The 24,940-nt window shown below is 38.2% G+C and overlaps 1 protein-coding gene across 1 annotated transcript in view; it reads right to left on the reverse strand.

The window, feature by feature from the left end:
- The window catches only part of POLR3B (RNA polymerase III subunit B), a 112,435-nt gene that overhangs the window by 53,322 nt on the left and 34,173 nt on the right, over positions 1-24,940 (reverse strand). Inside the window, exons 12-16 of the mRNA XM_019728448.3 lie at positions 22,341-22,475; positions 8,941-9,102; positions 5,377-5,577; positions 3,340-3,502; positions 1,980-2,133 (exon numbers count right to left, since the gene is read on the reverse strand). Coding sequence (XP_019584007.2) covers positions 1,980-2,133; positions 3,340-3,502; positions 5,377-5,577; positions 8,941-9,102; positions 22,341-22,475 — 815 coding nt within the window. The remainder of the gene's footprint in view (positions 1-1,979; positions 2,134-3,339; positions 3,503-5,376; positions 5,578-8,940; positions 9,103-22,340; positions 22,476-24,940) is intronic.

Consider the following 24,940-nt stretch of genomic DNA (forward strand, 5'->3'; position numbering starts at 1 on the left):
AAGAGGAGCTACACAATGACAAAAGGGAAACACTAGTTGCTGAAAAGTGATCTGGGTGAACTTTTTGTGGCAATCACTATTACCTCAAAATCCTGGCTCTTGGTAGGGAAGTAGAGCAACATGGCTGCCTCCTTCAAGGGCTGTGGTTTAGTTCAGGTTAAGAGACTCCGAAGTGAAGACAGAAGCAGGAGTGGAGTGGGGAGGGATCACATTTAACTACCTCAGTTACCTTTTACTTGTATTCAGTAAATTCTACTAATCCTCCTGCCTGATCTATGTTATGCCATTGTAAAATTACTTCTAAAAAAGAATTCATTTTCTTTTAGACTATGCCATGTTATGTTGGATGTAAGGAAAGAGAAAAATCCTAACAAAAGAGTAACCTAGAAAATGTCAGTTTTCCCATCCCTAAATGGACTGTGATAGCCATAACTGAACACCTAATGTATGCCAGGAACCCTACAAGGCATTTACCACATCTTATATCAATTAGTTCTCAGGCCAGTCCTAGGGAGGTATTATTATTCTTCACACTTTTATAGCCAAGAAACCAAGGCTCGGAGACTTAAGTAACAAACTCAGAGTCACACAAGTCAGTAAGTGTGATGTGAGGATTCAAACACAGGTATATCAGCGGTTAGAGTTCTGGTTGCAAAGAAGAGAAAGTAATTCCAGAAAATTTAAGCAAAAAATGGAATTTACTAAAAAAATAATTAAATAACTTGAAAAAAAAAAAGGAATTTACTGAAATCATAGAAATTTACTAGAAGAATGATAATCAAAGAAAAAGGTGAAATGTTCAGCCTCGGAAAGGAAAGGAGCTAGAAGAGCCCCAAGGACCCAGAAAGGGAGGAGTAGCAGGCAGTCTCTCGCATGCATGTGTCAGGACCAATCAGTTCCAACCACTTCTTCCCTTGAGTTTGTTCTACTTGGGATTCAGGTTCCCGGAGGAGAAAGTCTGACCGGCCTAGCCTGGGTCATATGCCTGATCCTTGGCTGAGCAGGAGAAAGCACCTGACTGACTGTCCCAAGACTGCCAGTCCGGGGTGAGGGAGTCTCCAAAGGAAAACAAGGAGGGTAACTGGAAGGAGAAATGGCTGCTGGACAGACACAAACAATGGCAGTCCACTCTCTAAGCTCTGACAGCCTTCCAAGCCCAAGCTCTTTCCACTACTCTAACTACTGCTAGTTCACTACTTGTACCCTAACACTGCCTGAGGTACACAAAGAATGAGTACAGTAAAATAAGTGAAGGCTCACGAAACAAGGTAATGTCCTCGGCTGACGTCTCTGTATATTCCCAAAGGACCAGATACCATGTCGCAGTCCTCTCTGTACCACTACCTCCTAGAGAGTATTTTAACAAGCCCTTAATATTTGCTGAATGAATAAAACGCACCTACTTTTCTGCTGGGACTAACGTTATTTTATTTCTTCATGCCTCCGTGTTTTTTATTGTTGCCATTCTTTAGCCTTTCTCCTTTCCTCCTTCATCCAAGTAACACAATCCTACTCATCCTTCAAAACTCAGTGCACAGCAACGCAACGTAGTGGGTGAAATCAGGATTGTTGGAGTCAAAGGAATTCTAAGGACTTCTGAGTAAAAAGCGGACTCCATCACGATGTCGCTTTGGGTAAAGTACTTAGTTTCACCAAACCCCAGCTCCTCATTTGTTAAATGAAAATAATAATTGAATCCAGTAGGGTTGAATGTAGTGAAAGCCTTACATACAATACATCTGTTAGAATAACAAATAATGGCTAACATTTACTACTAGCACAGTTGGTTGTTAGGACAGAAATTCTCATTAATCTCTGAACCCTCGGTAATCATCAGGCATATTCATAAGGTGTTTGCTAACTGAATTAAATTAGTCTTAACAATGAACGAGGTGAAAGTAGATTCAAAAATAAAAAGTCGATTTCTTTCAAAAGTAAACATAAAGAGAGTCTTAAAAACTCGTTTTAGGGAGTTATACCTGCACAGCCTTCCTCCATCAGAAGAAATATAGACACATCGATCTGTACGGTTTGTTGAGATGGAAACAAATTCATTGATATATCCTGCTCTTCGCATCAGTCGAAATGTATTCACTAACTTCTTATGGTCTCGAATGACACCCAGGATGTTACCTAAAAAGAAAGAATATTTTAAACAGGAATAAAAAAACTAATCTAAGAGGATTTAAAATATCCACCCAATAAAAATGATAAGCAGCTCTGAGCAGCCATTTGGAAACACTGTCTTTAAAGCCAGGCTACAAGGGAAGCAACACAGTGGAGCGGTGAAGGGTAGTCCGAGCGCCCTGAGTCTAGCGCCAGCCCTGCCACACACTAGTTGTGGAACCCTGAAAAAGTTAGTCTCATTTTCCTCGTCTGTCAGCACCATGCTTGGGGCATAATCTCGGAGTCCAGACCCCCTGGGTTTGAACACTGGGCTCTATCATTTCCCAAAGGGCTGATGTGAGGGTTAAATGAGCTGATCTTATGTAAAGCACTTGAACTCTGCCTAGCACCTAGGAACTGCTCTTATTAAACTGCTCTTGTTGGCATCACCATCTGTAAAATGAGGACAGTGAACTTTGCCTCCCAGGGTTAGTGGGAGGACTCACTCAGAGAGGTACTGGGCGAAAGTGCAAAGTAAGAGCTCACTCGGTGTTAGCAGCTGGGGCACACGGAATGGGGCAGTTCACAGCCCTGGCTTCCTGCTCACCAACCCACGCAGTAAAGGATTAATGCCTCCCAGAGCAGGAGGAAGGAGAGCACGGGAGCTCGGTGGTCAGGACGAGCACATGCAGTACCCTGGTGAGGGGACAGGCACCCAGACCAGCAAATCTCAAGTAGAAAGGACATGGCACACTTGCTAATGGGTCTCTGGAGGACTCTGAAGGGGGTGAAAGAAGAGACTGGACCATGAGTGAAGGGAAAGGGACCCTCTTGCCACAGGCCGTTGACAATCAATTATCAAGTGGCTGAATACAAGCCAGCTCACTGTCAGGGCTGATCTGATTACTTGTGCAGAATGCATCACCTATTTAACTTGAACCTAAAGACACCGTGTTGAGCCTTATTCCACTGTGCATATGCCGGCGGCTACAAAAGAGCAGAAAGCAGCCAGTCTCTGCAATGCTCACCTTCAGCTGATAGCTACATCGTCTCAGAACCTGGATGACCCAGCCAATGGAATAACTGTTTCTCTTACCATTTTTCTACCTTTAAATTAAGGCAACCTGGGCCCAGAATTAAGTGTATGTGTCCTTTAAATACGTGAATAATAATGGATTCCACCCCCCACCCCACAGCCTACTTAGGGTCAACATGTCTCCATAATACACTCACCATTGAGGAAGACGAGAAACACGTTTGGGTAAGAGAGCTCTTCCCCACACAATAAATTCACATCTTCTACTCCCAGGTTACAGGCTAATTTAACAATGGGCCCATCTTCCATGTCAGTTGTGATATGTGTCATAAGGGCCAAGTTTTTAACCAAGCCACATGCCTAGAAAATAAAAGACAGTCATTTCTAAGAATGCACACTGGTAATACAAAGTACAGTTTGTATCTCAAAACAGTTCCCGCTTTGCTGATGGCAATGTAAAGCAGTATAACCTTGTGCGGAACACTTCGGCGATTCATACAAAATTTGGCGATTCTGTACAAAAATGTACGGACAGACCCTTTAACCCAGCGGAATTTATCCTCTAACAAAAAGCAAAGATAGAAATGTAGATTTAGCCACAGAAATGCTTAGCACAGTACTATATGAAATGGCCAACAATGGTGGCATCATAAATGCCATCCCCCAAAAGAAAATGATTGCGTAAATTGTTATTCCCAGACTACGGGACTCATGGTCATGAAGATGACATTGTATAAAAACAGTAAAGGAAAACACTGATAAATGTGAACTCGTGAAAATAGAAAACTTCTGGCCTGAAATGAGACAGTCTACAAAATCACTGGCCAGTGGTCTATAAAGCTTCCTGGTCATAAAAGGCAAAGAAAGACTGAAGAACTGCTCTAGATAAAGACACTAAGAAAGACTTGACAACTGAGAGCCATGTGTAATCCTGGATCAGAAAAAAGACAGCAGTGCGACAACTGACAAAATCTGAATCGTTTATAGGTTACAGTACTGTTATCAGTGTTAATTCATGCAGTTGGTAACTGCCATGGTTATGTAACATGTTCACATGGGGAATCTAGCTGGACGATTATGGAAATTCTTTGTACTATTCTTGTAACTTCTTTGTGTGTCTAAAGTTATTACAAAATGAAAAGGAAATTTAAAAAATTTAAACTTCTATACAACCAAAAAAGTAAAAAACAAAAATAAACAAGCATGTAATACAGCAAACAGAGAAAAACACTGAGACACATGTGACACGTAAATATTATGCCCTCAATTCTTAAGAACCATCTGCTGTAGTGATGCACAAAATAGGTACTTTACCGAGGTCAGCTGAAGTAATCTCTGGGAAATTCAGTGTTTCAAAGCTCAAGATATACAATTATGTAAATCTGACAAGCTGCACAATTTTAGTGTGAATTTCCACATGGTTTAAGATAAATTAGGAGAAGAAGGATGATTTCTAAAAATCGTAACTGCATGAACTTCTATTTTTCCCCTCTCCTGAGTCATAAATTCCTACACTTTAGAACTTACATCTTTTACTTGTCATAATTAACTTTATTCATTCAGCATATATTTATGGGGCCTCTGTTCTGAACAAGGCTCTGTGCTAGGAGCCTGAGGTACAATGGTGAACCCGACAAACTTCCTTCCTCTGGAAGTTTACAATTTAGAATGAATAAAATCAAGTGAAACCAACAATGGTGAACATGGAGAAATGGCCATGACACAGGAAGTACTGGGCGCCATGGACGTAAACCCATTTATACTCCTTGGTTTAGTATGTAGATAATTGCTGGTATTTGCTATAGAAGTGAGTCGGAATCCACTTTAGGTCTTGGCCTATCTGCTCCTTGTTGGCTTCAACTGTGGCTATGATTTCCTCTAAGGACGCCTACAGAAAATAAGGAACTGCTGAAAAAGAGCTCCTTGTAAGCAAAGGTGAGGCAGCTCTCAGTTTTCCTTCACATTCTTATCCCCTCTCCATTGTATGGTTTGATTCTGGGGTTAACGAAACAGAGCCAGAAATTTGGACCCTATTTCTACTTAAGTGAGAGACTAAATCAAATGATTCTGCAGGTACTGATTCTGGAATGATGTCGTCCTGACAAGCAGCATTAATATTTATCTGCCAGATAAGTGGCTGACCCAAAAACCGATACGGCCTGGGGGAACAGCAGCGGAAGCAGAACACCATCAACAGGTATTTCCTCTGATATAAGACTCCTCGAGAACCTTACCTCTCCTTCAGGAGTGTCCGAAGGACAGAGCATTCCCCACTGAGATGGCTGGAGGGAGCGAGGACCACTCACTTTCCTTGTTTTTTCAAACTGGGAAGAGATTCTTGTCATCATGCCCAGTGCAGATATGTATGACAAGCGAGACAGCACTTGAGTCACACCTTGGCGGTCCATTTTAAATCTCTTTAGAGACCAATTTCCCTATAGAGAAAGGAAAGACATATGCTACCCCTGGTCATTCATATATTGCCTGACGCTTTACAGTTACTCTTGAGAAGTTCATCCTAGGAACTGCATGTTTATGAAATTAGAGCCATGAGGTATATTCAGAAATCAAAATGTCACAATTAAAATGAAAATTTAGCTAGGTCCCTCGCTGGGGCTTTCTAGGAATTTAATGACTATTACCTACATCTAGCAATTATCTCAGAATGCTTTGCTGTATCAACCTTATCACATCAAAGCAGTTATTTTCTGAAGAACTAATCACATCGCAAACAAGCCAGTTCAACTAGAGACTTCCATTGGAAGCAGTAAGCTAAGAAAGCATTAGCGATTTCTACACACATTTAAGGTAAAATCAACTTGAAACACAAAGATATAATTTCATGTTGGAATGTGCCATTGTTTGAATATCTTCCGAAGTTAGTCTTAATTAGAGGAAAATACAGCAACAGAAAAATGACTAATAGCAGTTATCAGGGATAACAAATAAACTGCAGGCTTCTTAATCAAGGCTAAATAAAAATTGCATATATATTCATATTAAGAAATATTATATATCCTCATGTCAGTCTTAAAATATTCATATAAAATAAACGTTGAACATTAAATTTACTTCATCTCCTATGCATTAAATATACTGTATTATATTAACTGTACTATTGTATAGTTGTATTCATTGCACACATTAAATATACTCAAGGATAACTTAAAGATTAAGGTTAGGAATTGTAATATGAATTAACAGTATAAAACAGTACACATAGAAAAGCAAAATAGAAAATGTCAAAAAAATGATATGATCTTTCTAATTTAAAAGTGAAAAAGTTAGATTCCAAGAGTTTCCTTGCCCCCTTTGCCAGTGAGGACACAGAAAAGACGGCCATCTATGAACGAAGAAGCAGCTATCCCTAGACATTGAATCTGCTGGCGCTTTGATGATGGACTTCCCAGCCTCTATAAATTGACCATGGAGGAAACTGAAAAAATGCCAAGAATGCTAGGGTGAAAAGATGAAGAGAAAACAGATCCCTGAGGACTTCACTTGGTTTAGGGATTGACCTATCCTGGACTCTTCCTTTTAACAACTATCAATATGTGTAAGAGTGGCTTTCAATATTGGAGTTAATGGAGCAAATCTGACTTCCAGAGATGTAACTCACATTATTGCTGAATCGTGTTTAATAAGGCCACAGCTGGAGGAAAAAAAAAGAAAAACAGGTACGCTATCTTCACTTCACAGTAGAAGGAATATAAAAGCCTATTTAAAAAATTTTTAAATGCTTTTTGTAATTTTTCATAAGTGACATTCAAAACTTTAAAAATAGATGAAAATAAATAAAAATTAAATGCTTGAAAACAAAGTGAAAAATTTACATCTGTTAAGCAGTGGTCCTTCATTTTGCTTTTGAGACTCTGATGAAAGCTATGATTGTTGTCTTGAGAAAAATGCATGTAGGACCATGAACACAAAATTTTTAATTCAATTTCAGGGGAGGACTTCTGGATCCCCAGTTTAAAACCTGTATAGTGAAACCTGCTAGGGTTTCAGAAGCAGACAAGGTGATCTGTTTAAATTAAAATATATGACTTTGGGGGTGCTCCATCAAAGTAAAGTTTAATCATTATTACAGTAAAGGTGTATCACTTCAGAGATTTGAGTTTTTGATAACGTGGAAAAGAGCTAAATTCTAGGAAGAAACTCTATCCATGACAAAGCAATGAAATAGAGCAAACCCATTTTTCACACAAGTTAACTTCTTATACTGCTTTTTCCATTAACTCCTTTTGTACTCTGAGTAGGAATAAACCTTGTAGACTGACTTATGCCCAGAGAGTAACAGGTAAATAAGTATTCGGCACAGAACTAAAATGAGGTAGCCGCTGCTGGCAAACAAGAAGTAGATGGGGAGTGAAGCCAACATGCTCAGCAAGAGAATTTATTCCAGAATTCTGTAGGAGTATCACAAGAGGGAGAGAAAAGGAACAGACAAGGGATCTAAAACTGCTCCTCTGAGAACATTTATTTGTTGAAAATATTCTACTAATGGCCAACACTCACAGATTTTAGAAGCCATTTTAAATCTCTTTAGAGACCAATTTCCCTACAGAGAAAGGAAAGACATATGCTACAGATTGGGATACATCTGCAATAGGCGTACTACTGATTTTTCTAATAAGCAGTCTTCTCTGGGAGGTAAAGCGCTATCACTTAGGGGCAAAAGAATTCCTCCAAACAGCTATCATGACCTGAAAATCATGGGTCAGAAAGCAAGGAAAAGTAATTCCAACAGAAGTGTGTTCAAGTGCTCTCCGAAAGCTTCTCTTCACATATCCAGGGATCTGCTTTCAGACAAGTTTGGGCCACAGAAGTTTAATGCGCCTAAACAGGCACAAAGCCCTGATTCCCCAGAGGTCTATGTGTAGCTGTCACTGCACGGGCTGCTTACATAGACTCGCTGCACATTTATAAAGTCAAGTATTGCAGCAAGTCGGCCGCTCATTCTGTCATTGTTAAGGCAATCAACGTGTTACACTATACTATTCTTTTGTTGGGATAAAATCCCATCCATAAAACTAATTTTATGTCTGGCATACAACACGTGAACCAGACTTTATCAGATAGACCTACTGTTGTTATACTTTAAGAAAGGGAGCAAAAACCTATCTGATAACCCTTTATGAGCAGCCAGAGGCCCTGAATACACAGCAGCTGCCGAGGCCTGAATTTATCTCTCTGTGAAGAACAGCTGATAGCCCTTTGAGGAACATAAGCCTACAACGAAATGAAACATTTTGCATTGTGTTGGACAAAAGTTGTCATTAATAAACCTACCTGCAATATGCCCGTTTTATTACAGAAAAAATTTAAGGAAAATATCCATGAAAAGAATGGCTATTAACGGTGAAACGAAAAGATTTTTCCTTTAGGTAAAGTATATCTATTTCCTTATTGCCTCGTATAACAGGAGCTATAATTTGGCAATAAAGTCATATAGTAACAAAATTCCTACTGATAGCATTTAAACTGTAGACCATCTTTCAAAGTAAAAAATCTGTGTAAGTATCTTTTAAAGGAAAAAATAAAAATTACACACACACACACACACCAAGAGTGCCAAAAAAAATGTATACACATGACTTGTATTCATCTTTTGTTATCAGTATATATTAAGTATTAAATTTTAATAGTTTTTTTCCTTTCTTAAAATGTGTACACATTGTTTTGGCACCCTCTCTCTATATATACTTCACCTAAATTTTCAAAGTACTTTAAATTTCCATTTTACGGAACAGATTTACAAATAAGTTATAAAACTAAACACATGACTGAAGACTCACGGTAGAAATGGCGTTCACCATGCCGTTGGTAATCTGATCTTGACGCATGTGTTTCACAACATCAAACTGGGCTGCTCTTTGCTTAGGAATCACCTGATCTGCAATCTTCTTCATTTCAGAATTAAATTTTTTGAACAAATCTTCAAAAAGAAGAGATAAAAGCTAGAGAAAGAAAAGTATATGGTGAACTTTCAAAATGCATTAGCAGCTTATTTAATACATTTTAAGTCTTTATTAAACTGCAAAAAAAAATAATGGAGAAACTGCTTAAAAACGAAAAAAAATTTTAATTTACTTTGGTAAATATGTACTTTTCTATGTGCTTACCACTAAGCCAGTTATGGAGAATAAGAGCAAAGATAATGACATAATCTCTGCATTCAAAGTTATTTAATTTAGATGAGTCACTCTCAGACCTGAGATTTCACTGACAAGTGATCTAACTTTTAATTTTACAAATAAATATTATTAAAATCCCAAAAAGGGTTGGGGAGGGAAGCAGTATCATTAAAAAGTCTGACAACACCAAGGGTGCGTGCCATTTGGGCCTTCTTATATCACCGGTAAAAATATAAATTGGTACAAACACTAACAAAACAGTTTCCCATTATCTACCCATCCCCACGCCATAACAGTTCCTCAAGTATATACCACAAAAATCAGCTAGCGATTACACCTTGGAGGGAAAGAATTACGATAAGGTGGGGGCATGTTGGAGGTGAGTGACTTTTAGAGTATTGAAACAATGGCAGGTTTATTCCACAACCATTTGTTAAGCTGAAATGTATATTTTATGCACTTTCCTACCTGCAATATTTCTCCATAAAAGGTTATAATACCTACTAATGACCCTGACATGATCTTATTTTTAAAAGGACATTTAACATCAAACAATGGCAAAGCAAATAATCTCAAAAGAAAAACCAAACACTAAATACAATTTGCTTGATAAAACGCACACCCTTCATCCTCACTTGTTACTCTCCAGACTAGTGAACACTGGACCACAGTCTCATACCACACCTCAGAACAGTGCCTGGGTGCAACAAGCCTAAATAAGCAGAGAATGATGTAAATGCAATACAGGCCAAAATGCGGTGTGAAACAAGATCATTCAGCCTATGCTAGATAAAACAACAACAACAGTCAAAGCCCCTACACTAAGATTACTGGGAAACAGGATTAGATCATAAATAGATGAATAACAGATGAATAACAGAAGGAAGGCAAAGATTTGGAAAGAGAATGGCAATCTTAAGAAAGACTTGTAAGTTCCACTTCCACTCAGGATGTATAAAGCCACAAGACAACACCCCCTCCCCACTCTCATAATTAAAAAAAAGAGAGATGAATCATCTACAAAATCATAAATTTCTTGACTCTTACAGAGAGGTAAGGTAGCAAGTGAACTGAACTGCAAAGAGTGATAAGCCTCTCCAAGGGGAGATGGCACACAGAACAAAGCAGACGTCTGCCATAAGAGAAAAAATCAGCTAAAATTGTAAGAACTTCTTAAATGCCAGATATGGGCTACCATGAAAGCTTAGAATCCTTCAGAGCCCCAGACACAAGAGGACCCACACTCACTCATAAGTTTTTTCCCATGAGTGCTCATGAAAGACTGGAGTAAAGCCTTAGAAAGAACAGAGAAGGACCCCTTTGTTGGAACAAGCTACAAAATCCTATGTACTTCCCTGACTTTCTCTCATGTGAAGCAAAACCATTAAGTTGTTGGAGAAGGGTCAGGAAACCCCTCAGCCGATGGTCCCAGGCAAAGGTAACCAGGTAACCTGCACTGAGAGAAGAGTAGAAGCAAAACTGTCTGTCCCTGAGGGTAGAAGAGGCATTCTCCTTGCACCCACCATAGGCCCTGCACCTGGTAAAAAGCAACAGCAGTCTGCTGCTGGAGGAAGGCCACTAATTCCAGGAAAAGGTACAAGGCCAGATACAAGAGGAGAAGCCAAAACCATCTTTCCCTGGGGCAGAAGCAGGAAACCTGCTTGGGCCAATGATCCTGCACTGATAGAAAGCAAGGGCCAGATACCACAGGGAAGGGCAGAAAACTGAAAGCTTTCCTTTACAAAATTGGGGAAAAGGAAGAATGCCCATTCTCATCACTCCTATTCAACATTATATTGTGGGTACCATTCATTGCAATAGGGGAGGAAAAATAAATATAATAGATATAGATATTGGGGAAAAAAAGAAATAAATGTGTCATTATTTGCAGATAACATGTTTATCCACATAGAAAATCCCAAAGAATCTTAAAGAAAATCCCTACTAGAAATCAATAAGTGAGTTAGCAAGCTTGGCAAGATACAAGGCCAATACACAAAAAGCATCTGTATCTAAAACATTGAGAGAAACTGAAGAAAATCTCAATAAGAGAGATATACTATGTTCGTGGATATGACTCAGTGTAATTAGATATCAATTCTCCCCAAATTGATCCATTCAAGTGCATTCTCAACAAAAAACTATCAGGCTTTTTAAAAAATGGAGATAGGAATTCTCAAATTTCCGTAAGATTGTTAAAACTCCTAAGTTTATAATGATAGGGGAAATAAACCTTCACTACTCACCTCTGGAGGAAATTAGAGAGCTAACACAATATTCTACAAATTAGTTTAAAAAAAAAAATCTACCAAGTATTTATACTGCCTTTTCCGTATAAATTATGTCTCAGGTCAATCAAGGAGATGCTAATGAAAATATTTTTTTATTGAAAGACTCCAACCAAAAAATATAGAAAGAATTAAACTATTAGAATATCACTATTTTGCATACCCTAATTAAATAATGGATAAAGGAATGATCAGCAGGAACAGCTAAATAAAACCACTAGGAAAAAAGTTGAAGGGAAACTTAAAAATGGATGAATCAGGGCCCCAAACACCTAAACCCAGGGATGAATTCCAATGGCACAAAAAGTAGATATAACCAAAATATTCCTCATTAAAAAAAAAGAAATGCCTTGAATAGGATCTAGCCTCTGAATATAACTACTGGTTTACAAGTAATTTAGAAGACAGAGGAATATACATGTTAAGATACCATGGGAATACCATCATGTAGGAATCCATAATGTAGAAAATTCTTTAGGATAAGCACTCCAGTTTTATACACACACACACACACACACACACCCTCTAGTTCAAAAGGCATTTAAGAGACATATCAACCGAACGCAACATGAGAGACATGTTTGAATCCTACTTGAACAATCATACTGTAAACAACAATATTCACAAGGAAATCAGGGAAATTTGAAGAAATAATGTATCCTTGATATTAAGCAATTATCCTTTAAAAATTTTAGATGTGAAAATTGTGATAATTTTTTTAAAGTCATACGTTTAGAGATACATTTTAAAGTATTTCCAGGATGTGATTTGATATCTGAGATATTGAAATGATTTGACAGCTCAGATTTCTTTAAACAACCCAACTGATGGAATGGGGGTAGTGGGAGAAGTTGAGGCAGATACAGATAGAAAAGAATGACTTCTATTGATAATAATTAAAGCTGTATGACGGACATGTGGGCCCTAACTTTATTAGTTAATTTTATTTTTAATATTTAATATTAATTATTTTAATAACTGATCCTAGTTTTGTATATGTTTAAAATTTTGTACATGTTTGAAGATTTTTTTACTGAAAATTGACAGACTAATCCTAGACTTTATATGGAAAAGCTAAGACGCTAAAATAGCCAAGACACTCCTGAAAAGGTGAGTGAACTGAAGAATGCACAGACAAACTGACCAGTGGGGCAGAACAAAGAGTCCAGACACAAACCCACACTTATATTAAAAGCTGTTACATGATAGAGGTGGCATTTCTGATCAGTGAGGAAATGAAAGACTATACAATAAATGGTGCTGGGACAACTTGTAATTCATTTGAAAAACAAATGAAATTGGATTCCTTACTTCATTCCATACACAAAAACCCATTTCAGATGACTAAAGAACAAATACCAAAGGCTTAAGTTTGAAATATAAAAAAGCACTATTTAGTAAAAAAAAGTTAACAAAATTGACTATAATTAAAATTACACATTAAAAGATCCCATAAAGTTTAAAAAATAAAAAGAATTCAGACTGGGAGAAGATATCAGCAACACATAACTGACAAAAAATTAGGATCCAAAATATACAAAAAATCTTGAAACCAATAAGGAAAAGTCAACAACCCCAATGTCATTTCAAAGAAGGAAAAACAGAAATGGTCAATAAGCATATGAAAAAGAGGTTGAACCTCATTAGTAATAAAGAAAATGCAAATTAAGACCACAAAGAGATGCCACTTTACATCCACTAGATAGAAAAAAATTTAAAAGTCTGATACTAAGTCACAGCATGGAGATCATCAGCAACTCACATACAATGCAATGTACAAATACTAGGGAAACTAGTTTAACATTCTCCAGTTCAACTGAAGATTTAACTTGACTCTGTGACGAGGCAATCCTATTTGTAGAAACTCTTGAATTGGGTACCAGAAGATGTAAGAATGTTAATATTTTTTTAAAAACGGAAATCATACAAAGGCCTTGATTGGTAGAATGGATAAAGTGGTATTTATCATATATGTATGATATCTTTACACAATGGAATATAATACAAAAATGAAAGTGAACTACAATGACATGCAATACAGATGAATCTTAAAAACAACGTTGAGTGAATAAAATAGCTGCAGAAAAATGTGTACAATATGAATCTATTTTTATAAAACTCAAAAACAAGCAAAACTTACATTGTAATATTTGAAAATTAAATGATGTAATAAAAAATAAGTGCACAAATTCAAGATAGTGGGGAAAGGAAGAATAGAGTAAGGAAAAAGTATATAAGTTAATGAAATGTTATTAATAATGGTCAATTGTTAAGAATTACATAAGCTGGGTAGTGGATTTGAGGGTTTAGTTGTACCCTTCATAACTTATATATTATGAAAGATTTTTATTTTTTTTATATTTTTATTTATTTTTAAGGGGAACAGGATTTTATTGGGGAACAGTGTGTACTTCCAGTACTTTTTTCCAAGTCAACTTGTCCTTTCAATCTTAGTTGTGGAGGGCGCAGCTCAGCTCCAGGTCCAGTTGCCGTTGCTAGTTGTAGGAGGCACAGCCCACCATCCCTTGCGGGAGTCAAAACCGGCAACCTTGTGGTTGAGAGGACGTGCTCCAACCAAGTGAGCCATCTGGGAGGCAACTCAGCTAAAGGTGCCGTGTTCAATCTTAGTTGCAGGGGCCAGAGCCCAGCATCCCTTGCAGGAGTCGAGGAATCGAACTGGCAACCTTGTGGTTGAGAGCCCATGCTCCAACCAACTGAGCCATCTGGGAGCTCAGCAGCAGCTCAGCTCAAGGTGCCGGGTTCAATCTTAGTTGCAGGGGCCAGAGCCCAGCATCCCTTGCGGGACTCGAGGAATTGAACTGGCAACCTTGTGGTTGAGAGCCCACTGGCCCATGTGGGAATCGAACCAGCAGCCTTCGGAGTTAGGAGCATGGAGCTCTAACCGCCTGAGCCACTGAGCCAGCCCCCAAGATTTTTATTTTTAAAGTTAAAAATTATATAATAAAAATTCAATATTTTACCATAGTGACATCTAAAACAGTGTAACCATGAAAAACAAATCAATGGGCTGGAATAATAAAAACAGACTAGGATGGTTGTTTCCAGAATTGGTGGAGTAGCTCCATCAGATGGACTTGCCTGCTGATAATAATGATAAACTCTGGACAAATATTAAAACTATTTGAAGGCACTGGAGAATGTCCAAAAGCAGGCAGAAACAGGAGGAATGCTGACACTTATCAAAAGTGACTGGCACTGAATGCATTTCCTGTTTTTAAGGCTTTTCAACTAAGGGCAGGACACATTGTCAAAACGGGTTCAAACTGCATTGAGAAGCGAAAACTCGGAGAGACCCGGTTTTACTGGATTGAAGAACCAGACGAGAAAGATCGGAGCCACTACAGTAGCTGGAAAGTGAGGGGAATTCACAAAAAGGAGAGAACCACAGAATACCCCCCAATTATGTAGATAAACTTTGCCCAAATCTCTAGCTGACTCCTTGAACTGCACATTGAGACATGTGGCCCATGTCCCCCCACTGTTCCAAATCTGGGCAAAGGTTCTGCCTGCTTGGTCCAATAAAGAAAGTGCAGCTGTGACTTTTAAGACGAGGCCATTCAGGCGATGCAGGTTCCGTCTTGCTCATGGGAAACTCTCACGCGGCGTCCTGGTCATTCTGATGCCACAACCCTGGAAGGGCCGGGTCCTCGCTGAGCCCAGCCTTCCAGCCCTCCCCACTTGGCTCCAGCAGAGCACCACCAAGGGACCTCCATCAACACACCATGCGAAACAGCCGAGTCCTGCTTGATTCCTGACCCACTAAATTGTGAGATATAACGAAATGCTTGTCGTTTTAAGCCACTGTTTTGGGATAGCTTGCAAAGCAGCAGTAGATAACCAGAACACCATTTATATAAAGCTTGCAAAACTGAATAGGTGGGTTATTACAAGTAAATCGCAGGCATATTTCTTCAATGATCAAATATAATATTATAAATACTTAAATTCCCCTGCAAAATTGTTAGTTTTCCCCCCTTTGTAAGCATTTTATTTCCTTTAAAGAAAAAGGGAAAAGCTCAATATATCTGTAATCTAAGTAAACTAACAAAACAATAAAGTAATATTGGGGGGAGGTATTATATATACACTACTTATCTACTTAAAGAGGAATTCTGAAATTCAGTGTAATCTTATAAGCTAAAGCTTTTCCAAATTCCATACTGACTATATTCTTGAATGTTTATTACCCACGGGTAGTTTTTTTGACTCATAATGAAGATACGACTATATTCAAGGCAAATGAGTCTTCTCTTCTAGCTACTACTGAAGCAGACTTTCCTAAGTGGAATATGACGTTACACTTTTCCCTTAAGTTAGACACGTCCTTCCACTTTTCTACTATATAAAATCAACTTTGCAGCCAGGAAAGCCAGGATCCTGAACTTGAATTTACCATGTCAGAAGTGCTCTAAAAAGAAAACTTCCTCCCCTGAGAGCTTAATCCTTTCTTCCACTCAGACTGAGCAGTTTCACTCAAGGAAAGAAAGACTATGGGAATGGAAGCAGGTGCAGAGGGGTGAGAAGGCTGCTGTCCATTACAGCAACTTCCTGTGGAAACTGGCAAGAGGAACTTGAATAAGCATCCTGAACAGAAGCAAATGCCCTTAACTTAAACCACAAAAGCTCAGCTCTATTTTAATTAGTCCCTTACACTTTTATTAGACTTTTTGTGTCTCAAATTATGACAAAGTGTTTTTGAATCCCAGCTGAATTTGTTGTAGCCCCCTGATTCAAACACAAGGAAATGCCCCTGGTACTAAACAAGTAAAAAGAGCATACTCAACAGAACAACTGCCTCGTTAATAAATTTCTCCACCCCAAAATTTTCAATTTAAGAGAAATCATGTTCTCCAGTTCACAGAGCAGTGAGACGCTACAAGGCCAAGTCACACAACAAGCCACATTATTTAGGTCAAGAGTGAAGTGGTTGGAAGGGATGGAATGCTGGTGATAATATTCAATACCTTTCATTGCTAGTATGAGGCATTGCAGCCTGCTTAAGACAGGAGCACGAAAGAGCACATTACATGTACGGAAAAAATGCTGACAGCTCATCAATTGATTTTCAATGAAAATGCTAAAAAAAATTAATAAAGAAGTTAAGCTGCTGAAATACAGTTTCACCAATTAGCTTAATGTCAGAGAATTCTAATTAGGCGTCTTGAGATTGCTATTTAGTGTTTAAGCCTTCCGAGTGCCAAATTCTCCTTTTCACACAAACTGGTTGCAAAATTAAAGACATTAGGCAGCCTTAATTACATTATCAGAACAGCTGGGATTAGGCAATCTCTGAAGTCAAGACGGCATTCTTTTGTCACAGGGTGGAAATCCCTGGCTTTCCAGGGTGCCGGATTTTGGTGCCGTTCCATATCTCACCCATACAAAGCAAGCTGCATTAGAAACAAAAAATTTGCAGACAAAGAATAGAGTAATGCTCAGCAAATAATGAACACATTACTGAAAAATAAAAGGTAGGTGAAAAGATTAAGCCTGAAATCGGTAGGTTTTACTAACACCTCTACTGGCGGCTGGCCGGCCAGACCTCAGGTGGCAGAAAGACTGAGGGAAAGCTCTGTGGACCGGCTTGGCCCGTGGATACAGCTCCGTTATCTAAAGCTGAAGCACATTTATGCTCCCTCATCCCTTGGGGTGGGAAATTAGCAGCTATTGTTTTTACATGATTTTGCAAACACAATGCCTTTTATGTCTTTACATTGTTTATAAAGCGATGTTTTCTTGCACATGGGAACTCTCTTTTTAATTTTAACTTTTTAAGCAACAGGATAGTTTCTCCTCTCCCATCTCCTGACATCATTAGTCTAAACAACCAACTTTTTTTTTTAATGGACTCATTTCACAGCATGATTTTTTCCAATTAGAAAACTTTAAACATTGGGCTTGGTGGTGGTAGGGATACCCATAATCCCCTGAACAGTGGTCAATATGAAGGTGGCCAAAAACCCACCTGCTAGCATCAGCCATTAACCAAGCAGAACTTCCCAAGTATGCAGACATTAATTTTTTCCCCAAATCTAAAATTGCTATAATTTTTAAATTCCAGTTTTTAAAATTTTAGTTGTGGTAGTATCTACTGCTATCATCCCAATTACCATCATCTGTCACCTGAAATACTGCCATGGCCTCCTAATTGGTCCATTCCTGGCCTGTTTATCTCCGAATCAGAGCTTTCTAAACTGAAAATCAGGTTGTGCCACTTCTCTGATTAAAACTCTCCAATGGTTTTCCACTGCATGTGAAACTAAATCCGAACCCCTTCCATGGCCTACATACGAGTTCCCCAATGCCACCTCTCACCACCCACACGCCATGCGTGCCAGCCACACTGATCCTCTTCCAGTTCCCCCAACACCGGAACTGCCTGGGGTGTATGCCCTTGCTAGGGGCTCTCGCTGGAATGCACTTCCCAAGGTGGCATGAGACTGGCTTCTCCTCATTCAAGACTTAGCTGGAAAGTGTGAAGGCTCAGCTTAAAATACATCACTTTCAAAGAGATCTTTCCTGACGATCCTAACACCCTTTCCCCCACAAACACCCCAACTCTCTCTCTAATATTAGTCTGTTTTTGGTTTTCCATAGTGGAAACACTATGAATATCTAACATTATCATATTTATTTAGTTTACTTGTTCGTTGTTTGTCTCCCCTACTAAACACACACTCTGAGAACAGGTGCCTCATAAAGTCTCTGTCACTATTGTATCTGGGGTGCAGGGTACTTTATCCTGGGATGGAGAGATGAGTGTAAGTGGTCCCTTCCCTCAATGCGCTTACAGTCTAAAGGGGGAAAGAAGCATGCAGGTAAGACTTATGCAGTAATTCAGCATATAAATAAAACCCTGAACAAAGTGCTATTGGCATTTGGAAGACAGAACAACTAACTACTCCTGGGGTTCACAGATGACTTCAGAGAGGGAGACTCAAAGAATGAATGGGTATGAGCTTCTCACTAAGGAGAGGGTGAGGGGAGATGAGGGAGCGGAGACTTTGGCAAGCGACACAACCAAAGGCATGGCAGGATGAAGGAGCATGGTGGTGTATTGGGGAAGATGTAAGTGGCTCGCCTTGGTGTGAGATCAGGCTAAAAAGGTGCAGGGGGCAAGACCATCAGGGACCCCAGGAGCCCTGCTGGAGTTTACACGTCGTTCTATAGAGCAGTCAACTGTGTTTATGAATTCCACAGAGGGGCTCGGGGGAAGGGCAAGTAGGCAGAGCAACAAGCCCTTATACCCCACCTCGAGCAGAGAGGCTCAACTTTTATCTGTTTTAATATTGGGATGTGAGTAAGAGTTCATGCTTTCAGAACCTCGAAACCCATATCTGAAGCTCCGGTCTGCTGAGGAATGCTCCTGGGAAGTGGACCCGTATTTCACCTAATCTCACAGTAAATGCTCAGAAATCTGTTGGGATTGCTTTCCACTAAGTGAACAGGCAGGCACCTGGCCAGAGCTTCCAGAACAGACAGATGGGAGGGGCAGCTAAGAATCGGAGACGGCACGTGGATTCAAACATACTAGTACTATGTTCACTCTTGTGTTGGGACATGTGAATATTTGTTTTATGAGTCTTAAATACACAAACACACATATACATTACATGTAGTCTTATATGCATGAAGTTTTTCATAACTAAAAAGCACAGCACAAAAGCAGGCATATGTCAATTTCTGTAGCAACACTACACATTTAACTGATTAAATCCCTCCTTAAGTAAGAGCACTTGGCAGTGATGGCCATGCAACATTCACAGACATACTGCTTGAATATCTCTTTCATACTAATGAAGACAAATTGTTCCTTTATATGATTTCTTCTAAAATTGCGAAGCCTGACTCCAAACTTGTCCCTGACAAAGAAGGCCCACAAAACTTAGCATAAATTCTCACATAGGCCTCAATGTCTGCAAGCCAAGAGTTTCCAATAGTACAAGTTTAAAATGCCAGTTAATAAAGATACTCGTACACACATAAAGGTCTCTGGAAGGATAGAGAACAGGAAGGAAAAAGTAACTGTTACTGGGGAGGGGAACTAGGGAACTGGGTTAGATGGGAAGGGAGGTCAGAAGTGGGAGAAAGACTCACTTCATTGTCAAATTTCTTGTAATTGTTTGAAATTCTTTTTACTATGTTAATATGTCATTTTTGAAAAACATTTTTACTGTGTATTATGATTTGTATTTTAATATCTGCTATTTTATAATGCTTTATTTACTTTTACATTACTTATTAAAAAATCATAACAGTTTTTGTAAAAACTAAAAATACTTGTTCAATTGGTAAGACAAATAACCAAGAGAATGGAAATGGAGCATCTTACAGCCCAGCCATGATGGAAAGAACTAAAAAGAATAGTTCAGCTGTTTGCTGCAAGGAGATAGGATTCAGAGGTTTACAGTCAAGTTTAACCTTAAAACAAAAGCCAGAACACTCTTCAGAGGAATAAAACAGAATCTAGAGTCTCTACAACTCATTATCCACAATGTCCATTAGGATACAATCCAAGATATTAGACACATGAAATAACAGGAAAACATGACCCATACTCAAGAGAAAAGCTAATGAAGAGACTGATCCTAAAATGATGGAGATGTAAAAATTAGCAGATCAAGATTCTAAAGTAGCTATTAAAATTCAAGGATTTTGATGAAAATATTATTGTGAAGTCTCAGTAGAAAAACAGAGATATAAAAATACCCAAATGAGGGCCAGCCCGGTGGCTCAGGCGGTTGGAGCTCCGTGCTCCTAACTCCGAAGGCTGCCAGTTCGATTCACATATGGGCCAGTGGGCTCTCAACCACAAGGTTGCCGGTTCAACTCCTCAAGTCCCGCAAGGGATGGTGGGCTCCGCCCCCTGCAACTAAGATTGAACACAGCACCTTGAGCTGAGCTGCCGCTGAGGTCCCGGATGGCTCAGTTGGTTGGAGCGCATCCTCTCAACCACAAGGTTGCCCGTTTGACTCCCACAAGGGATGGTGGGCTGCGCCCCTGCAACTAGCAACGGCAACTGGACCTGGAGCTGAGCTGCGCCCTCCACAACTAAGATTGAAAGGACAACAACTTCACTTGGAAAAGAGTCCTGGAAGTACTCACTGTTCCCCAATAAAGTCCTGTTCCCCTTCCCCAATAAAAATCTTAAAAACAAAAAAAGAAACAAAAACGAAAACCCAAATGTAATTTCTAGAACTGAAAATACAATATCAAAACTAAAAAATTAATTGGATGACTGTAACAGCATATGAGAGATGACATAAGTAAGTAAACCTGAAAGTAGATCAATCGAATTAGCTAATCTGAAGAACAGAATAAAATTGAAAAGAAAATTAACAGAACCTCAATATCAATGGGCCTAACAGTATAATTGGAGTCCAAAGGAGAATAGAAAATAGTATAAAAAAGACAGTTGAAGAATTAAAGCCTGAAAATTTCTCAAATTTGGTGAAGGACATAAATTTACAAATTAAGAACTTAGTGAACCCTAAGCAGGACAGCAACAGAGACCGCCACACCAAGGCACTTCTTTAAAACCAAAGATAAAGAGAAAATACCAACAGCAGCTAGGTCTATATTCTAGCGCTTTGATTTAAAGGCAATTTCTGATTTAAATGCTGAAACATGAAGTTTTGAAGACTTTTAGATGCTTGCTACCCAGTTAAAAGGGGTACACAGTCGCAAAATAAGATATAATTTATCAGTTAGACTTAAAATGAGATCAGAGACGTCTTCACTAACTCACTTCCACTATAGTATCAAAAAGTTAGGGCATTGTTTACTGTCTCTCTTTCTCTCACTAGACTATTAGAACTAAGAGAAAAGGGATCTTTCTACGTCTTATTCCCCCTGCATCGCCACTTTCTAGAACTATGCCTGCCATATGACAGGAGTCTAATATTTGTAAACTGAGTAAATGATATTATTGAAAGTCATTATTTCATTTTCTACATTACATAGAATGAGGGTAAACATCTCAACAAAAGATATAATACAGGTGACATATTAGTAACATATTTAAAAAATTAAATAAGAGTTTTCATAGTTAAAGAAATTCTTAGAAATAGTAGGCCACGTGTGAAATGTTTATACCATATTTTGCTGTGTATAATGCGCTCCCATGTATAATATGCAACCATGTTTTTGGCCCAAAGTTTCAGGGAGAAAAATTTTTCGTTTTAATTTTTTAATTCAAATTTTTATTTGTTTACATCTAGGTACTTGTTTTTTGTATTATAAAGGAATTTTAGCATTTATTTTTTAACATTATGGTACAAGAAATTTTATGTAACAAATAATTATAAAACACAATAACAGATACAAGGTACAAGAAATTTTATGTACCAGTAACAAATTTATGATATTTACCCATGGTAGAAGGCCAAGAACTCTTCGTCATTGCAAGTTCATCAAAAGTTCAAAAAAACCGATTATCATATTCCAGGGTATTATTTTGCATATGGGTATCATTATTGATTTCTAAAGTTACACTTTTAACTCAGAAGCACAAATAAAAGAATTAAAAACATTTATAGAGATATGGAATTAGTATTACCCATGTATAATGCATATCCTTATTTTTCCCTCACAAATTTGGGCAAAAAAATTGCACATTACACACGGCAAAATACGGTACTTCAAATATATGCAAACTATATTCCATTCAACTATCTCTTCCCATCTAAAATTAATACCAAAATAATTTGTATTAAAGAAAATAAGATTTTACACATAAAATAATTAAATCACCTGTCCTGCCAACTCCAATCGCTTGTTACCATAATAGTCTCTGTCATCAACTTTATTGTCTCCTTGGGCCAGAATTACTCTTCGCACCATCACTGCAGTGTAGATACATTTGGCTCGGAAATTGAATTCTTTAACCTGTAATTTAGAAATCAGAGAACATTTCTGAGACAACGCACATTAAAATTAAGGTGCCTCAAGAAAAGAACCACTGTTACCATATTTAAATAAAAAGATAATGAATTGTTGTGATTCTCTCTAGTCAAAGAAATTCAACTAGTCTATAAACTTTCCTGAGGTAAGATGATAAGTTTTCAACTTTGTACATTACCTGTGGTAGCTTTTCTTCAAAGATGACTACCATCAACTCCTTCCCTCCCTATGTTTCATGTCGCTGCTTTAAGAATCCATCACCTGCTTTGTGTTGGCCTGTAAATTAGCAGTTTCCACTTTCCTCTCTTAGTCCTGAAGTACCACGTGAGAAGTCCAGGACACTGCTGGGGCTGGAGGGGCTACTTGGAAAAGCACTGAGGAGCCAGAGATATGTCTGAGGAAGCCATTTCGGATGGGCAGCCCAGTCAAGCTTTCGAATGACTCCAGCCTCCTCTGCTGTCTGTATGCGACTTCATGAGACCCAAGGTAAGAAACCCCATCTCTCACTGTTGAGCCCAGTCAAACCACAGAATCGTGAGAGATAGCAATGAACAGTATCTTAAGCCATTTACTTTTGGAAATGTGTGGTATACAGAAAAAGATAACATGAATAGTATTAGAACACTGTCTGGCATTGAACTATCTACTGGATAAATGGATTGATGAATGAACCCATTGCAAATGTTCTCTTCAATCTTCTCTTGCACGAATGCTGAAATCCATACGAATGAATCTGGCCCAATCAGTAAGTTAAATCAGAACTGGTTAAATAATTGCACTGGTTTGTCTGGGGACAAAAATCTGAAAAAAAAAAAAGGTAAATCCTTTACATCCAAATGATGAGTTCTGAAAGTATGGGCTAAGCTTCTGCCAGTTCTAAGGAATATTTTATAATTTTTTTCTGTAGAAGATTCATATTATAAAATTTGGTTTACTTTCCTTAATCATTGAGCAAGATCTCATTGAGAACCCACTGAGTCTATCATTATGACAGATTAATTCAGGGGATCTTGATTAAAAAAAAAAACATCCGCAACTATTCTCCTTCATATGTATTGTTGTTGCTGTTAAAGAATTACACTAAATAATATAGAGCTTAGAAATTCTGTATGTATCTCAAAAAGTTCATTCTCCTTCAAAGAAAGTTTCATTTATTTTCTAGGTCAATTTATTCTCTTCCTATTACTGAGAACTTTGGAATGCCTTAAAAGAAATGTGTTAACTTGGACTGTGGTTAAAAAAAAGTAGCCCTAAAAGCTATTTTGTAAACTTGTACTCACAAAACAATCACATCAGTAAGTAAGGTTGGAATAAATCTAGTTCTTTAAAAAGAAAAGTCTCTTGTCTATCCTTAGACAAACAAACAAACAAACAAACAAACAAAAAACTCTACAAAGACCCAGTGTCTGGGCAGCTATAAGTAATTCACATTCTCAACTGATATTAATAGTTACAAAAATGTATGGCTCTCCATTTAGATCCATCTAATTGCTTTTTTCCCCTGATCTTAATGTGGTAAGTTACATCTAAAACATAACTCTTGTAGTTGTATTTTCCTTCCCTGTTAATGAAAAAAATGAAGTAAATTTTCATTAACAAAATTTTCAACTTTTAACAAATTCCATTCCATATTTTCATTTTGCATAAATACTGGCAGATTCATCCAAAACATTTATAAGTAAATACAGGTATTTATAGCAGATGCCTACTGCACTTTATAAGGCACTTGAACCCTAACTCATTTCACCCACCCATTCCCCCCCCCTTTTTAACTATTAGATTCTGAAAAGAAAACCCTAGGTTTAAAAAGTCAAGACCATATGATTTCACTGATATGTGGGTATATAAAACTGAAAACAACAAAAGAACAAGACAAACAACTGAAGAAATAAAACCTCATTGACACAGATAATAGTTTAGTGGTTACCAGAGGGTAAGGGGGGGTGGTGGTAGATGAGGGTAAATGGGATCAAATATATGGTGATGGAAAGAGAACTGACTCTGGGTGGTAAACACACAATGTGATACATAGATGACGTATTACAGAATTGCACACCTGAAATCTATGTAACTTGACTAACAATTGTCACCCCAATAAACTTTAATAAAAAAAATGAGTTAATACTTGGCTCATTTTTCCTATTGATATGGAATAGGAACCCTCTAATCTAGTGGCTGACACCACTTTTTGGTACAAGGCCAATAGTTCAGATATCCCTTTGTGGGATATTAACCATGAATTATCTGGAAGATGGGAAGAAGACCTACCAAATGAGTTTGGTACACTGAAACAGAATTGCTGTCACTCTGGAGTCCTTTTACTATTACCTTGGAGAAAAGAGAGGCCTTAGGCATCTTGGGGAGACCCTGAGAGCAGTGGTTTCCAAACGTTAGTGAGGCTCCAAATCCCTGGAGGACTTGTTAGAACAGATTGCTAGGCCCCACCCCTA

The sequence above is a fragment of the Rhinolophus sinicus genome, chromosome 1 (assembly GCF_057876585.1).
Source record: "Rhinolophus sinicus isolate RSI-liver-muscle chromosome 1, RSI-T2T, whole genome shotgun sequence".
Lineage (NCBI taxonomy): Eukaryota > Metazoa > Chordata > Mammalia > Chiroptera > Rhinolophidae > Rhinolophus > Rhinolophus sinicus.